Here is a 16,943-nt window from a genome sequence, read left to right on the forward strand (position 1 = left end):
AAAAAACTATTCTGATTGGCTGGGCCCGGCTCCCAAGTGGATGGGCCTATGTCCACCCATGGCAGCGCCCCTTCCCAGCACTCGTGAAGTTCACAGGTTAGGGCCTAACAAATTGATTTAATTTTACTGATTTCCTTATTGTAACTGTAACTCAGTAACATCTTTGAAATTGTTGCATGTTGCATTTATATTTTTGTTCAGTATATACAAAATTGTGGGTGTTGTTTGACCTGTTTTTATTGCCAGCTTGAGTTACCTGTGGTGACAGAGTTCCATGTAGTCAAGGCTCTATTTAATACTGTCCGTTTCCCAGGCTCTGTTCTGGACCGGGGGACTGTGAAGGGACCTCTGGTTGCATGTCTTGTGTGGTACTCATGAGTATCCGAACGGTGGGCCAACTGCTTGAACAGACAGTTCAGTACCGTTCAGTACCTCGCACCAACACTTCGCACAAAGACCAATAGTGATGCAGTCAATCTCTCCTCAACTTTGAGCCGGGAGAGATTGACATGCGTACCACTGACATTCACCCTCCATGGACACAACTATGTGCATTACATTCTGATCTGTTCTGGACCAACGGCAATTCTCCAATGTTCTTATTTGCCACACATGACCACACAACTGGGCTGTAGTCCAGGGGAGACAACCTGCCTGGTTGATTTAGATGTCAAGAAAGCAGAGTAACGTCTTATCATGGACTGACTTCTTCCCATTGAGTCTTTATGTTTTGACAATGACAGCTTGCTATCAAGGGTTACACCCAGCAGTTTAGTCTCCTCAATTAATTGCCACATTATTCAGTAATAGATCTAGACTACGGGGCTGTAGTGGAGCAGGTTGAGAGCTTCAAGTTCCTTGGAGTCCACATCACCAACAAACTAGAATGGTCCAAACACACCAAGACAGTCGTGAAGAGGGCACGACAAAACATATTCCCCCTCAGGAGACTGAAAAGATTTGGCATGAGTCCTCAGATCCTCGAAAGGTTCTACAGCTGCACAATCGAGAGCATCCTGACTGGTTGCATCACTGCCTGGTATGGCAACTGCTCGGCCTCCAACCGCAAGGCTCTACAGAGGGTAGTGCGTACGGCCCAGTACATCACTGGGGCCAAGCTTCCTGCCATCCAGGACCTCTATACCAGGCGGTTTCAGAGGAAGGCCCTAAAAATTGTCAAAGACTCCAGCCACCCTAGTCATAGACTGTTCTCTCTGCTACCGCACGGCAAGCGGTACCGGAGCGCCAAGTCTAGGTCCAACGGGCTCCTTAACAGCTTCTACACCCAATCCATAAGACTCCTGAACAGCTAATCAAAGGGCTACCCAGACCCCTCTTTTACGCTGCTGCTAGTCTTTGTTTATTATCTATGCATAGTCACTTTAACTCTATCTACATGTGCATATTACCTCAATTAGCTTGACTAACCGGTGCCCCGCACATTGACCAGTATAGTACAGTATATAGCCTCGCTATTGTTACTTTCTATTGTTACTTTTATTTTCTACTTTTCACCAATAATTTTTTTTACTTAACAGTTCTTTTTATTAAAACTGCATTGTTGGTTACTTGAAAATGGCTGTCTAGTAATCAACAACCAACTTGACAGAGCTTGAAGAGTTTTAAAAAGAATAATGGGCAAAAATTGTACCATCCAGGTGTGCAAAGCTCTTATAGATTTACCCCCAAAAGACTCACAGCTGTAATCGCTGCAAAAGATGATTCTAACATTCAGGGGGTTGAATACTTATCTAATGAAGATATACTGTATTATATTATTTTCCTTTAGTCTTTAAGAAAAAGTTTACATTTTCTTCCATTTTGACATTGGAGTAGATGGTAAAATTGTGGAATGTAGAAAAAGTCAAGGTGTGTGAATAATTTCTGAAGGAACATTTAAACGTAACATGTAACGTTTTGGTTCCATGTTTCATGAGCTGGCATTTTCCATATGCACAAAATGCATATTTTTCAAAAATGTTCTGCACAAATTTGTTTACATCCCTGTTAGTGAGCATTTCTCCTTTGCCAAGATAATCCATCCACCTGACAGGTGTGGCATATCAAGAAGCTGATTAAATAGTATGATCCTTACACAGGTGCCCCTTGTGCTGGGGACAATAAAAAGGACATGAGCAGTTTTGTCACACAACGCAAATGCCACAGTTTTGAAGGAGTGTGCAATTGGCATGCTGACTGCAGGAATGTCTGTTGCTGTTGTTAATTTCTCTACCATATGCTGCCTCCAACGTCGTTTTTGAGAATTTGGCAGGACAACCAAACGTGTAACCATGCCAGCCCAGGACCTCCATATCCGGCTTCTTCACCTGCAGGATCGGGGGTGGGTGGGGTGGTGGTTCTGAGGAGTATTTCTGTCTGTAAAAAAACACTTCATTCGGCTTCCAATTGGGTGGGCTTAAAGCCCCCAAGGCCCACCCATGCTGCACCCCTTCCCAGTCATGTGAAAACCATAAATTAGGGCCTAATGAATTTATTTCAATTGACTGATTTCCTTATATGAACTTTAACTCAGTAAAATCTTTGAAATAGTTGCATGTTGTGTTTATATTTTTGTTCAGGATACATGGGCCTGTGAAAACACTAGAAATCACTCTCTCTCCCTCTGCTGGTGAACATAAATATTGACATCCTCCCTTTGTAGACTTGCAAAGGGTCTGTGTTAGTTAAACTATGTCTATAGTAGTGGACTTTGCTCTGAATTTAAGAGCAATAGAGGTGAAAGCAGTTGAAAGGAATGCAACAATTAATTAAATGTCAACTGTCTCCAACCCGAGTTATGTGTGTTGTGCTTCCTGTCAGATAGCGGAGGTGTTGTACCCCCTGGCTGACTATGTAACAGTGGAGCTGAACAGGATCCAGTGTCTGGAGGCCAGGGAGGTCATCGTCAGGACATTGTCAGCACAGGGAGAGTCCCAGGACTCCCAAGTCGCCCCCATTCCAAACAACCTACTGGTGCCTCTTCCTCACAATGCCCCCCTGTCCCCTCAGCACCTACACGCAGGGCCCCCTCCACCTCACCCCCATGCCCCCCACCCCACCTCCAGTCACCTCACCTCCCCACCCCCAACTACCCATGTCTCACCCCCAGCCTCTCTCACCCCTGCCTCACAGACAACCCCTCCCTAACCACCCTCCTCACCCTCAACCCCAGACACACCTCCAACCCCTGCAACCTCATCCTGTCTCCCAGCCCCCGACTCACCAACAGACTCACCCCCCTCACCCTGGTGGTCCTCCACAGCCACTGCACCTCCAGCCTCTCCCACCTCACCCAATGCCCCAGCACCGCCTACCCCTGCTGCCTCATCCCCCTCCTCAGCTCCACCAGAGACCAGTTAGTGCCAGAGACCTGAAACCGAAAGAGCAGGTGGCTCACCATGGGGGAATCCCCAGCCAGCCCTGGGACCCTACCTGCTCCCCCTCCGGCCAGCCTCCTCCTACCCCCATGCATGGACACACCCTGGAGGCGCCCCCCTCTGCTAACCTGCGCTCGCCCTCCCCCCAGAGGATCCTGCCCCAGCCCAGGGGCACCCCCATCCCAGACCAAATGGCCAAAGCCATCGCCCGCAAGGCAGCACAGAGGGTGGCTGCAGAGAGTGGCAGAGTGAGTCATTCATACATAAAGTCAATCAATGATACCCTGGTTAGAGCTCTAGTCTGATCATTTTTCTGTTGAATTAAATTACACATATCTTCCTATTGGTTGGGTTAGATGGAGAGGAGAGTCATCTACAATGAGCAGTGTCAGGCCTTCCACCAACAGAACTCAGATGAGGAGGAGGAGGATGAGGAAAGGTATGGTCGAAGCCGCAGGAGACAGGGGGCCTCAGTGGATGAGTTTCTCAGAGGGTCCGAGCTTGGCAGGCCGGTAAGAGACAGAATAAAAAGGATCGAACATACTCGCATCTCCGTAGTTTTGTGCAGATGCTGTATATCTTGGTATGATTTCACACCTTTTGTGTGTGCGTGTGTATATGTGTTTGCGTGTGTGTTTGCGTATGTGTGTGTGTGTGTGTCAGGCCCACTACAGCCACAGTGAGGAGTACCACAGTGACAGCAGCCGGGGCTCTGACCTTTCTGACATCATGGAGGAGGATGAAGAGGAGCTCTACTCTGAGATGCAGCTGGAGGAGGGACGACGACGCAACTCCCACAATGCACTCAAGGTAGGAATAACAAAGCTCCTCAACGCTCAACATTGAAATGTTACATTTTAAGTCTGGTTCTGATTACCACTCGGACAATGGAAACTTTATTACCTTTATTAACTTTATTACCCTTTATTACTGTTCGATAATATGGCACGTGTCGAGCCATGTGTCTACAGTAGGACACTTTACTCTATCTTGTTTGATTGATTGACCTTCACATTCTCCTTTATTTGGAGCAATGACATGCACGGAAGTCATTTTTGCTAGTTGTGGGAACATTAAACACTGTTTTTGTGGGATCTTTTTAAGATTGGGAACACCCTCTCTGGGGGTCGGCTGGATCGGGAGACGGGGAGAAGAATGCCCCGAGACGGTCCACAGCCCCAGAGACGCCCTCTCATGGTGCCCTCCATTGGTCAGTAGGGTTACATGAACACAGAGAGGACTCTGGGTATTGTAGTCTTTTTGTGCTTTGATGTTCTCCGTGCCCTAATAGATATTCTGCTTCCTGTTTTAATCCTCCATGAGCTCCTCGGTTTCTACAGATCACCTCTGTGTCTTTGAACCATGTTCATGCCTTCCCAGTACTGACAGCTTACTTATAGAGATCAATCAACACAGTATTATCAGCTACTAGAAAGTTCCCTGGATTCTAGGGTGATAGTGTACACAGACACATTTATCAAATTTCAATGAATATTCCAATTATAAAAAACTGCTTTTGATTTCTCTGTTTTTGGCCAGCGATATGTTAGGATTATCAAGGTTATAACGGGAAGAGACCTTAGAACGAACCAACAAATGAGTGACCTCCGCGCTTTAACCACCACCATCTGATTGGTGTTTCCTGTAGAGATAACCACAGAGAGTAACAGTGATGGGAACCTCTCATCCGTCACGGAGGATGTTTACTATGGCAGTGTAGCACGGCACAGGACATGGTCGTCCCGCCGACACCCCACGGGCTCCAAGCCTTCCTATAATGGTACGTGCAGTGGTTTCTCTCTCGCTCCTCCGCCAAAGCAGTGCCAAAAGCCACCAGTGCTAGTGGAGAGAACAGTCGTGACATCAACGAGTGGCTTAACATGCCTCAGAACGCCTAGCATGATCCACTGCACTGCACCAAAATGGCGGCTTACTGAGCTACACTGGGCCCATGTTGGCCACCCAATGTTGCGGATTGGAATGACTGCTGCTCAGAGAATGCTTCTCCCCTCCCTCCCTTGCACTGAACTCCATCAGATGCCTGCTAAACCCCTCTCCCTCTCAATCTAACCACCCCCACCACACCTTTACTGGGGTTACTATGCATGACTGGGTGGAAGGAGTCATAGTTGCTGGAGACACAGTTATATAGCAACACAGTTATACAGCAATGCTGTCCTTTCTGAGCAAACTCAATGACTGTTACAGAAGGTTATAGTGAAAATACATTTTTACATCTTACATAGAGACAAACTAATTTGTTTGTTTGGGATTTCATATGTGTACTTTGCTAATGGCCTGGTCTTATTTGATTGTTTCTAAGAAAGGGGTCAACTGAAGGACCGACAGCGACGTGTCTTTGGACAAACTGTAGGCCCAGCGTACATTAGAGGAGCCTAACACAATAGTCAGATCACTACCTCAGGGTTCAATAGTATGCATGCTTAACTCAGTCTTGTGGTCGATGTGTCTGTGTGCGTGTTGCTGTGTGTCATAGTGTTTTTGTCTATGGTGTCTACCATGTTCTTGTAACCCATCACATCCGGCATGCTATCCAACCTCCATCCATGTGTAACTGTAAAGTATGTAACGCCTGATAACGTCATAAGCTCACATGTGGTGTCAGATGGATGTATATAACATGATATACTTTGTGCTGATAATGGGACCAATTGATGGATTGACCACAGAATTCTGCTAGCATGCTACAAAATTAAGTGTTGGTTTAACGAAGCAAGCTCAATCCATTATGTAGTACTGCATGGTCACCTAAATGGTTTGGCTCTCTCACTTGTCAAACACTTGTAAACAACACACCTGTCTGTATATGCCATGCACAATAGCATGCGTAACTTGCCTCACTACTACTCACTAGTGTTACTGAGTTGCCAAACTCATGCTATATGAATCTGTGATTAATGTCATTTAATTTCAGAGTAACATAAAGCCATAGACCGTGACCCCATGAGATCCAGGTGGATGTGTTCTTCTCTCTCTCCCGTGTTTAAGAGGGATACAGGGACCGGGAACGCCGCTCCCCTCCTAACTACGATGAGTCGGAACCAGAGGAATCGTTCCGGATCTTTGTGGCTCTGTTTGACTACGACCCCCTGTCCATGTCTCCCAACCCGGATGCAGCAGATGAGGAACTGCCCTTCAAAGAGGGCCAGATCATTAGGGTGGGTGTCACACACAGGGCTAGGCCATATATTTTGAGATATTGTGCTTGTGTTTGAAAACATTGAGGTACAACATAAAACAGCATTGAAAAGATTATTTTCTTTCCCTCTCTTTGTCTCTCTTGTTGCGCTTTTTCTCTCTCTCTCTCTCTCTCTCTCTCTCTTTCTTTCTTTCTTTCTTTCTTTTCCAGGTATACGGTGATAAGGACACAGATGGTTTCTACCGAGGGGAGATCAGGGGAGGCAGGATGGGGCTCTTGCCCTGCAACATGGTGTCAGAGATCAGGGCTGAGGACGAGGAGACCATGGACCAGCTCATCAAGCAGGGCTTCCTCCCGCTCAACACACCAGTGGATAAAGTAGGAATAGGTAACCACAGAACTAGAATGAGTAGAACAGACATCCTCAGCAGCCATTTTGACTGTACCCATGTATTCTTTTTCAAGGGGTGTGTTTGTAAATTGCCTCCAGTGTGTCAGAGTGTGCTCTGGGTTGTTTGTAAATTCAGAGCATTTCACTCTCGGAGTAGATAGGAATTTACGAACTCACCCTAGGTAACACACTGGGCAGGGCACAAGTATCTCTCTGTGACTCTACACACATCTGTCACTATATCACCTCCTGGAGTGTCCTCTTGTTTCCTTTCACAGGGCAGGACAGACGAGGCTTCCGCCAGCACCAGGCCACCAGGAGAATGGTGGCCCTCTACGACTATGACCCCAGAGAGAGCTCCCCCAATGTGGACGTGGAGGTATTGCCACACAAACACACAAAACACACAGACAAACATACTGACTCTGCACATGTAACCAGATAGACAGACATTGTAAGGGTGTTAATGACGTTTCTGTTTCTTGATAGGCTGAGCTGACCTTCTGTGCTGGTGACATCATCTCTGTATTTGGAGAGATTGATGAAGACGGGTTCTACTATGTGAGTTTGCCTCTTTTCTTGGTTCCATGATGTGACTAACTTGTTTTATTACACAGGGCTATTCACAAGTTGTTAAAGTCAGGGATGTTTCAGTTACTCATTTTTTTAAAGAAATGCCATTGAATGAACCTGGTTCTTACACATATTATGTCCTTTTGCCCAGGAGAGGGCTCTTTCCCTGACCGCCAGAGTTCAGTGGGTCTAGCCATGGTTCTCATCCCCACTGCCCCCTCCTCTCCTCTCTCTGCAGGGTGAAATCAATGGCCACCGCGGCCTCGTTCCCTCTAATTTTCTAGAAGAAGTGCCTGACGACGTGGAGGTGTACCTGACGGACACTCCGTCTCGCTATGCCCAGGACGAGCCCGCCAACCGGGCCGAGGCCAAAAGGGTACATCGCCGCTCTCAGCGCTAGGCCCTCTGTCCATCCATCCTCCGTCTCTCTTGATTTACGTCTCGCTTTCTCCACTTGCCGTCTGTATTCTGTGTGTGTGTGTTGTCCGTGTTTGACAGTGACAGTGGTGAATATACAAACCTTATCCCCCACCTGGTGAAAGGGACAAACACAGTCATACCTTCTGATTGTTAGAAAGGAAGAAGCGAAGGCCAAAGTGGACAGAGAAATAGAACACTTGACCTATGTCAGTACGGGGCAGGTGATATTCACATAGCAGTGACAAAGGACAGTGGATATTTGAAAAAGGTTTAAGTCATTAATTGGGTACCCTCTTTGCACTGAAACACAAAACCAAACGCTGGATATTGTGTCTATTAATAGTGCTTTATGAACACATCTGAAGAGTTCCTGATTTCTATCAGTTGTTCTCCAATGGAAGTAAAGGATTTGAGTAAACTGTAGGGGTTGATAATATAGCAAAGCATGCCTTTTCAAAAATAAACTTGATACCTTTTATATAATAGTAGACTTTATTGGCCCGACTGCTGTATTTCCTGGGAGAGGCTTTGTTTCTTTTTGTATACTGCACACACTTAAAAATATATATATTTTTCAGGTCTTGATGAAATTGGATAGATATGCCATGTTTGATCTAAACCAGATGAAATAACAGCCACAGTGAGACATCCATACTGTAATGGTACAATGGAACAATAAAATCAGAAATTGGATATGAATAATTTTCATTCGCGACCTGTGTTCGTGTGTATTGTAGTATTTTTTATTTGATTTTTTCCTCATAGTTGTCGTTTGGGTTGTACTGAAATGATGATGTCACCACATCTGATTTCCTTTTTTCCTCACCTGCTTGGCAAATACACACAGAAGAAGATTGTTCATTTCACGTCATAAAATCTGCCTCGTACAGTAAGTGAGCAACTAGAGATACCAGCCTGACAGATCTAATTCTGGGCATTGTGATTATTACACCTGTGTTAAATGGTTTATTTGTAACCAGTAAACATTCTGCTTACACATTCAGAGGTGTATAGCAACATGGTCATTCATCATGCTTGCACATTAAAGTATCACATACCAGTTGGTGTAATGAGGAAAGTGTTTCCTCTTTTCAGTGTAACCAGAATGTTTATTTGCAGCATAAATTAGACATTGTTGCAAAGTTGTTTTTTGTAACACTTTTTTTGCAGTGAGTTAATGCCTGCAAAGTAGTGGACTACTACCACTCTCTGAGATAGTGCTCTATTTTGCAAGCTCAAAAGTTCCCTATATCTGTAGTCATTGATAAACCATTTACTAATGGGAACTGCAAATCCCCATTTGTTTCAAAGTTATGATTCCTCTTTAACTTTGAGATACCATTTTAAAGGTCCTAGGTGAACTGTGTGGTAGCATGTTTGGTTGCCAGCCCAGTGCATTAGACAAGAGGGATGGTATCTACAGTTGTGTCCCTGAGTGTTGTAAATTACTCTGTGTGTCCCTCATGATCGGTGACCTATCAGAAGCTGTGGTATTGTGATGTTGTGCTCTGTTTTCACTAGTTACCACAGCCACAAAGTCAAAATGGGATATAACGTAAAAATTCTGGAAAACAAAAATGTGCTTTTTGGTATTAGGGTTAGGCATAAGGTTAGCAGTGTGGTTAAGGTTAGGTTTAAATTCAGATTTCAAGAAGACACATTGTAGAAATAAGTGGGGTTTAAGGCTTTGTGGATGTGGTAACTAGTAACGACCTGTTTGATGGCTTCCTACTCAGTGTTTGTTTGTATAAAACCTCACCAGCCCCACCAACGTCTTCAGTCCCCCATCAACAGAGGGACAGGAGTCTAAAAGGAATAGTTTAAATAACAGTCCAAAAGCAATACCTGATTCATAACCTCTTTTATAAACGTCTTTGTTTCTTCTCTCTTGTTTTTAAACCAGAGGTGTAAGTACAGTACAATCACACAGTTTTGACACGCTGAATAATTTCACTCCATAGGTGAAAAACGTTATTGAGCTGGTTTCCTGGACATATTCAGCCTAGTCCTGAACTTAAAACGTATTTCAATGGAGAATTGAGCATGCCTTTCAGACCAGGACTAGGCTAAATCTGTGTCTGGGAAATCAGCCCATATATATTTGAAACGAGCAATTCCACGATAATGGAATTACGCTGAGATTCCGATTTTTTCACTTTAAAATGTATACCAAACAAAAAACATTGATTTCAAAGTTTAATAAACAATATAATGATATGCACAAGGACCACTTAACAACTTCCTCATAAAATGTTACAAAAACACATTTAAAGAAAGAACTGTGCAGATACAAAGTTTGGTAACAGAATAAAACTGAGGGATTATGTTTTTTTTTTATTCTAAATTGTTCAAAGTAATCATTGTGCATAGAGTTGCATGGTTTGTTAAACTTTAAAGTCAATGGTTTGCGTTTTGGCATACATTTTAAAGTGAAAAAATTGGAGACTTAGCATAATTACATTATCGCGGAATTGCCCAAACATTAATGTTACGTAAGTATTTGACACACATTTTAGTGGAAAACCGACAGTAAGTATAATGATCTGTAATGGCATTGTTGTATTTTTTTCCTATGACTTTATACAGAGTTATGTATGCATACTTGTGTATGTTGATAGCTATTGTTGAGAAGTCTCAAGGTCAACACACATAGCATATCAAATTCAAGTATCGTTGGAATTGTAATTAGACTCTATAAATTGATATTTTGGCATATCAACCCTTCATTCTATTTCTATGGCTGGGAAACTTTCAGTAATGATCTACTTGAGCACTGAACCCAAAGTCTTTTAATGTCCCATTGGACTTATAGTGTGACAGTGGGGTGATAGTGTTATTGAAGGACACAGTGCTGACTGTGTGTCCTAGTCCTACCTCAGACAGAGAAAGGGTAAGCCACAAAGGACAACTACTTGCTTTGTAATGCCCTGCCCCTACACCCACCATGGCATCTCTCTTCAGGTAGCCATGGATACCACAGAGAGTACGGCCCCGCCTGTCCGAGCAGCGTCCCCCACAGTGCGTCCCCTGTGTCCTCCAGGCACCATGCGGCCCATCAGCCCCGCCAGGGGCCCCAGGGACCCCCGGGACGACATAAAGAAAAAGGGACTGCTTTCCAAGGGGAAGAAACTGCTCAAGAGACTCTCTCCGGTAAAATAAACTGTCCCCAGCTGAACCCAGAAAAGATGCTGGGCCCAGTATTGTAAATTGCATACAGTACACACAATCAAATCAGCCGAATCTACAGCACACAACTACAATGGCTACGTGTTCGTATGTATTACAGGACAATATATGTGAGCCTAATCTAATATAGTCAGTGATACAACATTCATGTTCTAGTGATGAATACACATATTTACGTACATATACTCAGTGCCAAATTCAATGAGAACTTATACATACTGTATAACTGTGATATATTTGAGGCGGAGGAAAAAAATAGGAGTGTAAACTAGGACTTTCATTACATTTTACCACTGTTTTCTTTAATCTAATGGTTATTAAGGGACTTTGGAAATCAGGACAATGCTGATAATGCATTTGTGTGCATTTGTTGTAGGGTAACAACAGAGTAGCCTATTCTTTTTTGTTACAACCAGAGCTGGTTTCCATGGCAATTGTGCCAATATAAGGTCTCTAAGATACATGGTGTGGCAAAAACAAGTTGTTGTGATAGTCAGATGTCAATACTAGGAGACAGACCATACTCCTGGAACACTAGAGCAACAACTCAACGACACTGTTATTGATGGCATTCTGTCAGTAATGCTGGCTGCTAACACAGAGGCTTTATTCAGTGCAATATATCACGGACAGGAGGGTGACAAATGGTTGAATCACTCACAGAACCTAGAAGTCTGCAGGGTGGTTGGCCACAGAGCATTACAGCAAGGAGAGGAAGCTACATTGGGTAAGACGTTTGAACCATCTCAGTGGCCTTTATGATCACAATATGAGCATGACATTCCTCGTTTTCTATGGTTGAACAAGGTTGTTTTTAAACTAACACTAGTCTGCCAAGAACCCCTGCTGCATCTCTGCAGCTTTGTTTGATCAACAAAAAAAAGACGGTTATAAATAACCTTCTGTGTTTGCCTTCCAATTGCACAAAGGGGTATGTTTTGTCTGATGAATGGAAAAGCACTGTTGTGTGTGTGGGTGTAGGTGTAGGCTGTGTGTGTGCTCAGTGTGCATTCATGTCTGTGCGTTCTTTTTTTTCCCCCAAAAAAAGAGGACACGTGGTTAGGAGTCATGTGATCTTAGTGGTGTGCCGCTAACTACATTGCCGGTGTAATGTTCAGTAATGTCCAGTTCTGAGGGTTGTGTTACCCACTCAGCCATTTCAGTAAAGATGTCTAGGTGTGTGCCCTCAAGATTCTGCACCGTTTACTTGTTTACACTCTTATAGACCTATTGGCAAGAGAAAGGGAGGGATGACCTACATACTGTACCTACAACCTCCAAACCAGTAGTTGTGGCTTATGGGCTAAATGAGGGCTAAATAAAGGATGCATCCAGCTGATTGTCATTTACTGGGGAGGCTGTTATAGCCGCTAGACAAACATTGTCCTGTATTTTTGACAGCTTTTAAAGCCCTATATTAACCCATTTTCATAACCCATAATGCCATTCTGTAAGAGTTTAGCATCACTACAGTTGCTGTACAGCCAGCATTTGATGTGCATAATCATCAGGGACAATATGTCAATCCATGAGTCACAATGAAATATGTTGAAATGCGATTGATAGTGAAAACTAGTCGGAGAGAGACCCATCAGACATGCCCATCAGCTAAGATATTTAAGGCAAGTGTAATATCCCGCTGTATAATGATTACAGGGATCTTCTATGTTTATTAAAAAATAGAAAATCTAACGATGGATTGCCAAAAAGGAATGTATGAAGTGTTGAGCAGGCAAAATAGTTTATATTTTATTATGCATCCAAAGTTATGCATTATGTTATGCATCCATTTGTTAAAAGGTGTTCAAGTCATAATACCAAATCATTCATTTGTGAATGCGTGTATGTCTATGTTGTTGCATTTTTGTACTTTTTCCATTTGTCGATAATTTCTAAATGTTTATACTTGATTTTCAGACTGCCTTTTGAGTGCTTTAAGATGTATTCTTACTGTAAACAGTGCAAGCATTCTCCATGGTGTCCTCAAGATAAGATGTTTAAGTCTGTGGTTATGTGCTTGCTCTGTGAATCAAAGAGAAAAAGAAAAATATCATTTATGGTGATCAAATATTGTGTGCATGTGCAAAAAATTATTATTTTTTTAAAATCAAAAATAAATTTGATATTTTGTAGAACATCTGTGTTTGGATTACTTTCATGTATGTGTGATTCTTTTCTTTTTCTCAGTGTCCTATTCATGTAATTACTCACGCATGTCGCATGAATTAAAACTAATAACATCATTAAAAGTGGATTTTGAAGCACAGTCTTACCAGAGATTAAAGGGGAAACCTACTGAAGGGATCAGCTTTACTGCCTACTATTACACTTTTCATCCTATGGATGGCAGCAGTGATCTGGACCCGATGGCCATTTAAATGTGATAAGAACAATAACAAACTCACATGGAGGAGTGGGAGGGAGCTTCGGAGGTGGAGGGAACGGGCCTCGGGGGAAATGGAGTCAGGAACAAGATGGTTGTCAGGAGTAGTGCAGTATTATCATAAGGAGACATGTACTTGGAAAACGGAGGAGGAATGGAGGGAGGAGGTATAAGAGATGGAGGGTGAGCTTGAGTCTGATAAAAATTGTGGGAAAAAGGGAGATGGTTTGTCAAAGAAGAATGGTAGAAAGTGTAAGCAGAGGGAGCTGAAGACAGGAGGAGAAATGGAAGTGAGTGAGGGGGAAGTATCGGAGGTGGTAGGTGTGGTGAAGTTATCGGAGACCGAGGTATGCATCGAAAAGTGGACTCTTGCCTTGTGGATGATCCATTTGTAGTTTCACGGTGGGTGAAAAAGAGTTGTGTAATGTGGAATCGGTGAGGGTAACCAGAAGTGGTCTAGTGATAATTGTTTGTGTTTCTGTTGGTCAGAGGGAGAATGTGCTCAGAGTAAAACAAACAGGGGGGCAAGAAAAGTGACTTGTTTCACTCTCAAGAAAAGGACACCAATGAAAGGAGTGATAACTGTGGTAGCAGTAAATATAACACTTTACCAGCTGAGGGGAAAGATTCCCGGTGTATGTGACGCTTGTCGTTTGATGTGACGCAGACAGGCTGGCGAGAGTGGGGAAACAGAAGAGTCATTGTCTGTTCATTTGAGTTTTGAAGTTGAGGCTTTTCCCGACAAAGTGCAGTTAGTATGTATAAGTTATCCTGTACAAGCGTATGTGCCGAATACATTTTATAGGTGTCAAGCTTATGGGCATGTGGTAGCGGTGTGTAGGAGGGAGGGCCCAAGGTGTTAGAAGTGTGCAGAAATGCATGATACAAAGGAATGTGTAGTATTAGGGAAAGTAGTGGAATGTGTTAATTGTAGGGGTGCCCATGGAGCTGGGGATCAGAAATGTCCCGTGCGAGAGAGGCAAGTTGAGGTTTCCAGGGTTAGAGTAGAGCAGAAGTTGTCATGCTGAGGCAGTGAAGAAAGTAGAGGAAGATGGGTCAAGGTGGAGGAGTGATGAGAGTAGTAGAGATATACCAGTACAGATGGATAGACCAAAAAGTGATATAGGTTTCAGTAAGATTGAATTTTTAGCATGTATAGCAATGGTTATCAACTGTACTGCAGGGATGGAACAGAAGTTGCAAAAAATTGAGGTTGTGGTGGCAGCTGCAGAGAGGTATTTGGTGTGTGAGACTTGACATCAGAAAAGTTACAGGATGTGTTAAGTGGTGATGTCCCATCCTTTCAGGATGATGGCATGAGGTAGGAATAAATACATTTAGTTAGTGGAGTAGGGTGTTCATTTTATTTTTTGTAATTGTGAAATGAGTGAGTGTAGTGTTAGATGGTAGGGTATTTATTTAGTACATTTTAATTTTTCAAGCAAAGTATAAGGCTAATTGTACTCCAATCAGGCACTCCAGGCAGTGAAACATGTGAGATGCCAGTACTCAGCTCCTGTGAGATTCTGCCCAAGTCAAGCACTGTCACAAAATAATAAGAGGAAAAACAAGGCAGTGAAGGCCACTGTACCTTGACCTGCAGCGTGCCGCCGAGGTCTACGGGACATGCTTTCAAGCCAGCTGTGTAGTTACTCACAATCACAGAGTGGTAAAAGTGGGTTGTTATGGTACCCTCTTGACACAGATAAAGAGGTGGCATAATGTTACTTGTTCCATGCCCTGCAATCTAATTGCTCAATTGGGTTTGCTCTAGATGGGAAAGATTGAGCTTTCTAATTCATTTTGTAATCATGTCTAGTTGGTGTTTTATTAGGGTGCCACCGGAGATCCTTCTGAAGATCCTGTTGTACATGGATGCCTCTCTTCCTCGTAGGCTACGTCAACAAGCGCTTCTATGAGATGGTTCACAATAATTAAGGAGTGAAGTACTGGTCACATTGTAGGCTATTCTTCCTCCCTACAATCTTGCATGATCATTTTTGACCCACAGTATTTTGTTGCAGTGGAACGTGGCACGATATGTACTCCGCGGAGTATGTACAGAGTAAGAAGTGGAGGCTCAAGCGTATGGACAAGGGTCATTGAAATTACATTGTATAACACTCCTTTTTGCTTATCCCAACAGGGATGCTTGCTATGAGCACTATATGCTTGTAAGCACAGTACTTTTTGTAATATCATTGGTGTTTTCCCCCACCAGGTGCTGGACAAGCTGAGTGTGGTGGTGGTGGAGGAGAGGGCTACTGGAGAAGGCTATATTTCAGGACCATGGCTGACTTTAACGACACAAAGTGGTGGAAGCAGTTGAGAGACATTCACCCCTTCACAGGCCTGCCCAGGCAGACTGAGAGTGTCCTCAGGTTAGACTAACTGCAGGCAGTGCTCAAGTTGTGCTGCCTCTGTTGTTAAGTACAAAACACACAGTATATAAAACATATGCTACTGTAGTATTGTCACAACCTACTCATTGAAACTCATTGGACCAGGTTCAATTCAATTTAAAGTATTTTGCTCTCCTCTGCCTCAGGAGCCAGCATGTGACCTGGGAGATCAGTGTCTGACAAGAGGGGGTTGGAGGGGACTTTGAGCAGAGCTTGGCTGGATTATGTCCTTTCAATTTCAGGTTTCATTTCAGCAGAAAAGGATGATGGAATGCATGATAGATTAAATAATTAAATCATTCAGTCATTAATTCTCTCATTCCCTCCCCCTACTCCATGCAAGAGGACAAGCCTCCTTTTGATGACGTGGACCCTAACTTCGGCCTCCATGATTACATGCTCCGCATTATACTGGACAACACTCTAACCCAGATAATGGCCCGGCCACTTCTCTCAACTCTACTGCCGCAAAAGTAAACAAACCACTACCAAGAGAGTTTCTATTCTAGACCTACTGTATATACCTTGGGTACCAGAATGCAACTGTACCATACGACAGTCTGTAGTTGACTTTGGTTGGGGTTGTCCAGCTCAGGTCCATGATAGTGTCATCCAGCTGAACGTCATCAATAGGGGAAGCCTGTCCCAGCACACGCCTCTCTCTGGCAGAATCAGTATGCCCTGGAAGTGTGACGCTCTGGAGGGCACCGTGGAGGTGCACTGACTCCCACTGGTTGAGGTTACACTATATAGTAATATATGCTATTTAGCAGATGATTTATCGAAAGCGGCTTATTCATGCGTGCGTACCAATAGGCCTAGATGATGGGGATATTGTAATAACAGAACAGCAGACATAGACAGTCTCTTGTGCTCTCTCTATATGTCTTTCACTCTATTTCTTTCTCTCTATATGTCTTTCTCTGCCTCTCTGTCTTTCTCTCTATATGTCTTTCTCTGTCTCTCTCTCTGTCTTTCTCTCTATATGTCTTTCTCTCTAGGTCTTTTTCTGTCTTTCTCTCTAAGTCTTTCTCTCTATATAGGTCTTTCT

At 43.6% G+C, this 16,943-nt stretch overlaps 1 protein-coding gene across 1 annotated transcript in view; it reads left to right on the forward strand.

Annotated features, from left to right (window-relative positions):
* Positions 1-13,242, forward strand: part of LOC112230940 (RIMS-binding protein 2) — a 101,238-nt gene extending 87,996 nt beyond the window's left edge. Inside the window, 12 exon segments of the mRNA XM_024397354.2 lie at positions 2,821-3,102; positions 3,104-3,625; positions 3,734-3,889; positions 4,041-4,187; positions 4,482-4,587; positions 5,026-5,157; positions 6,387-6,556; positions 6,748-6,925; positions 7,207-7,307; positions 7,418-7,489; positions 7,740-7,877; positions 10,883-13,242. Of these exon segments, the coding sequence (XP_024253122.2) occupies positions 2,821-3,102; positions 3,104-3,625; positions 3,734-3,889; positions 4,041-4,187; positions 4,482-4,587; positions 5,026-5,157; positions 6,387-6,556; positions 6,748-6,925; positions 7,207-7,307; positions 7,418-7,489; positions 7,740-7,877; positions 10,883-11,080 (2,202 nt within the window). The 3' untranslated portion in view covers positions 11,081-13,242.
* The last annotated feature ends 3,701 nt before the right edge of the window (positions 13,243-16,943 follow it).

The sequence above is a fragment of the Oncorhynchus tshawytscha genome, linkage group LG33 (genome assembly GCF_018296145.1).
Source record: "Oncorhynchus tshawytscha isolate Ot180627B linkage group LG33, Otsh_v2.0, whole genome shotgun sequence".
Taxonomy (NCBI): domain Eukaryota; kingdom Metazoa; phylum Chordata; class Actinopteri; order Salmoniformes; family Salmonidae; genus Oncorhynchus; species Oncorhynchus tshawytscha.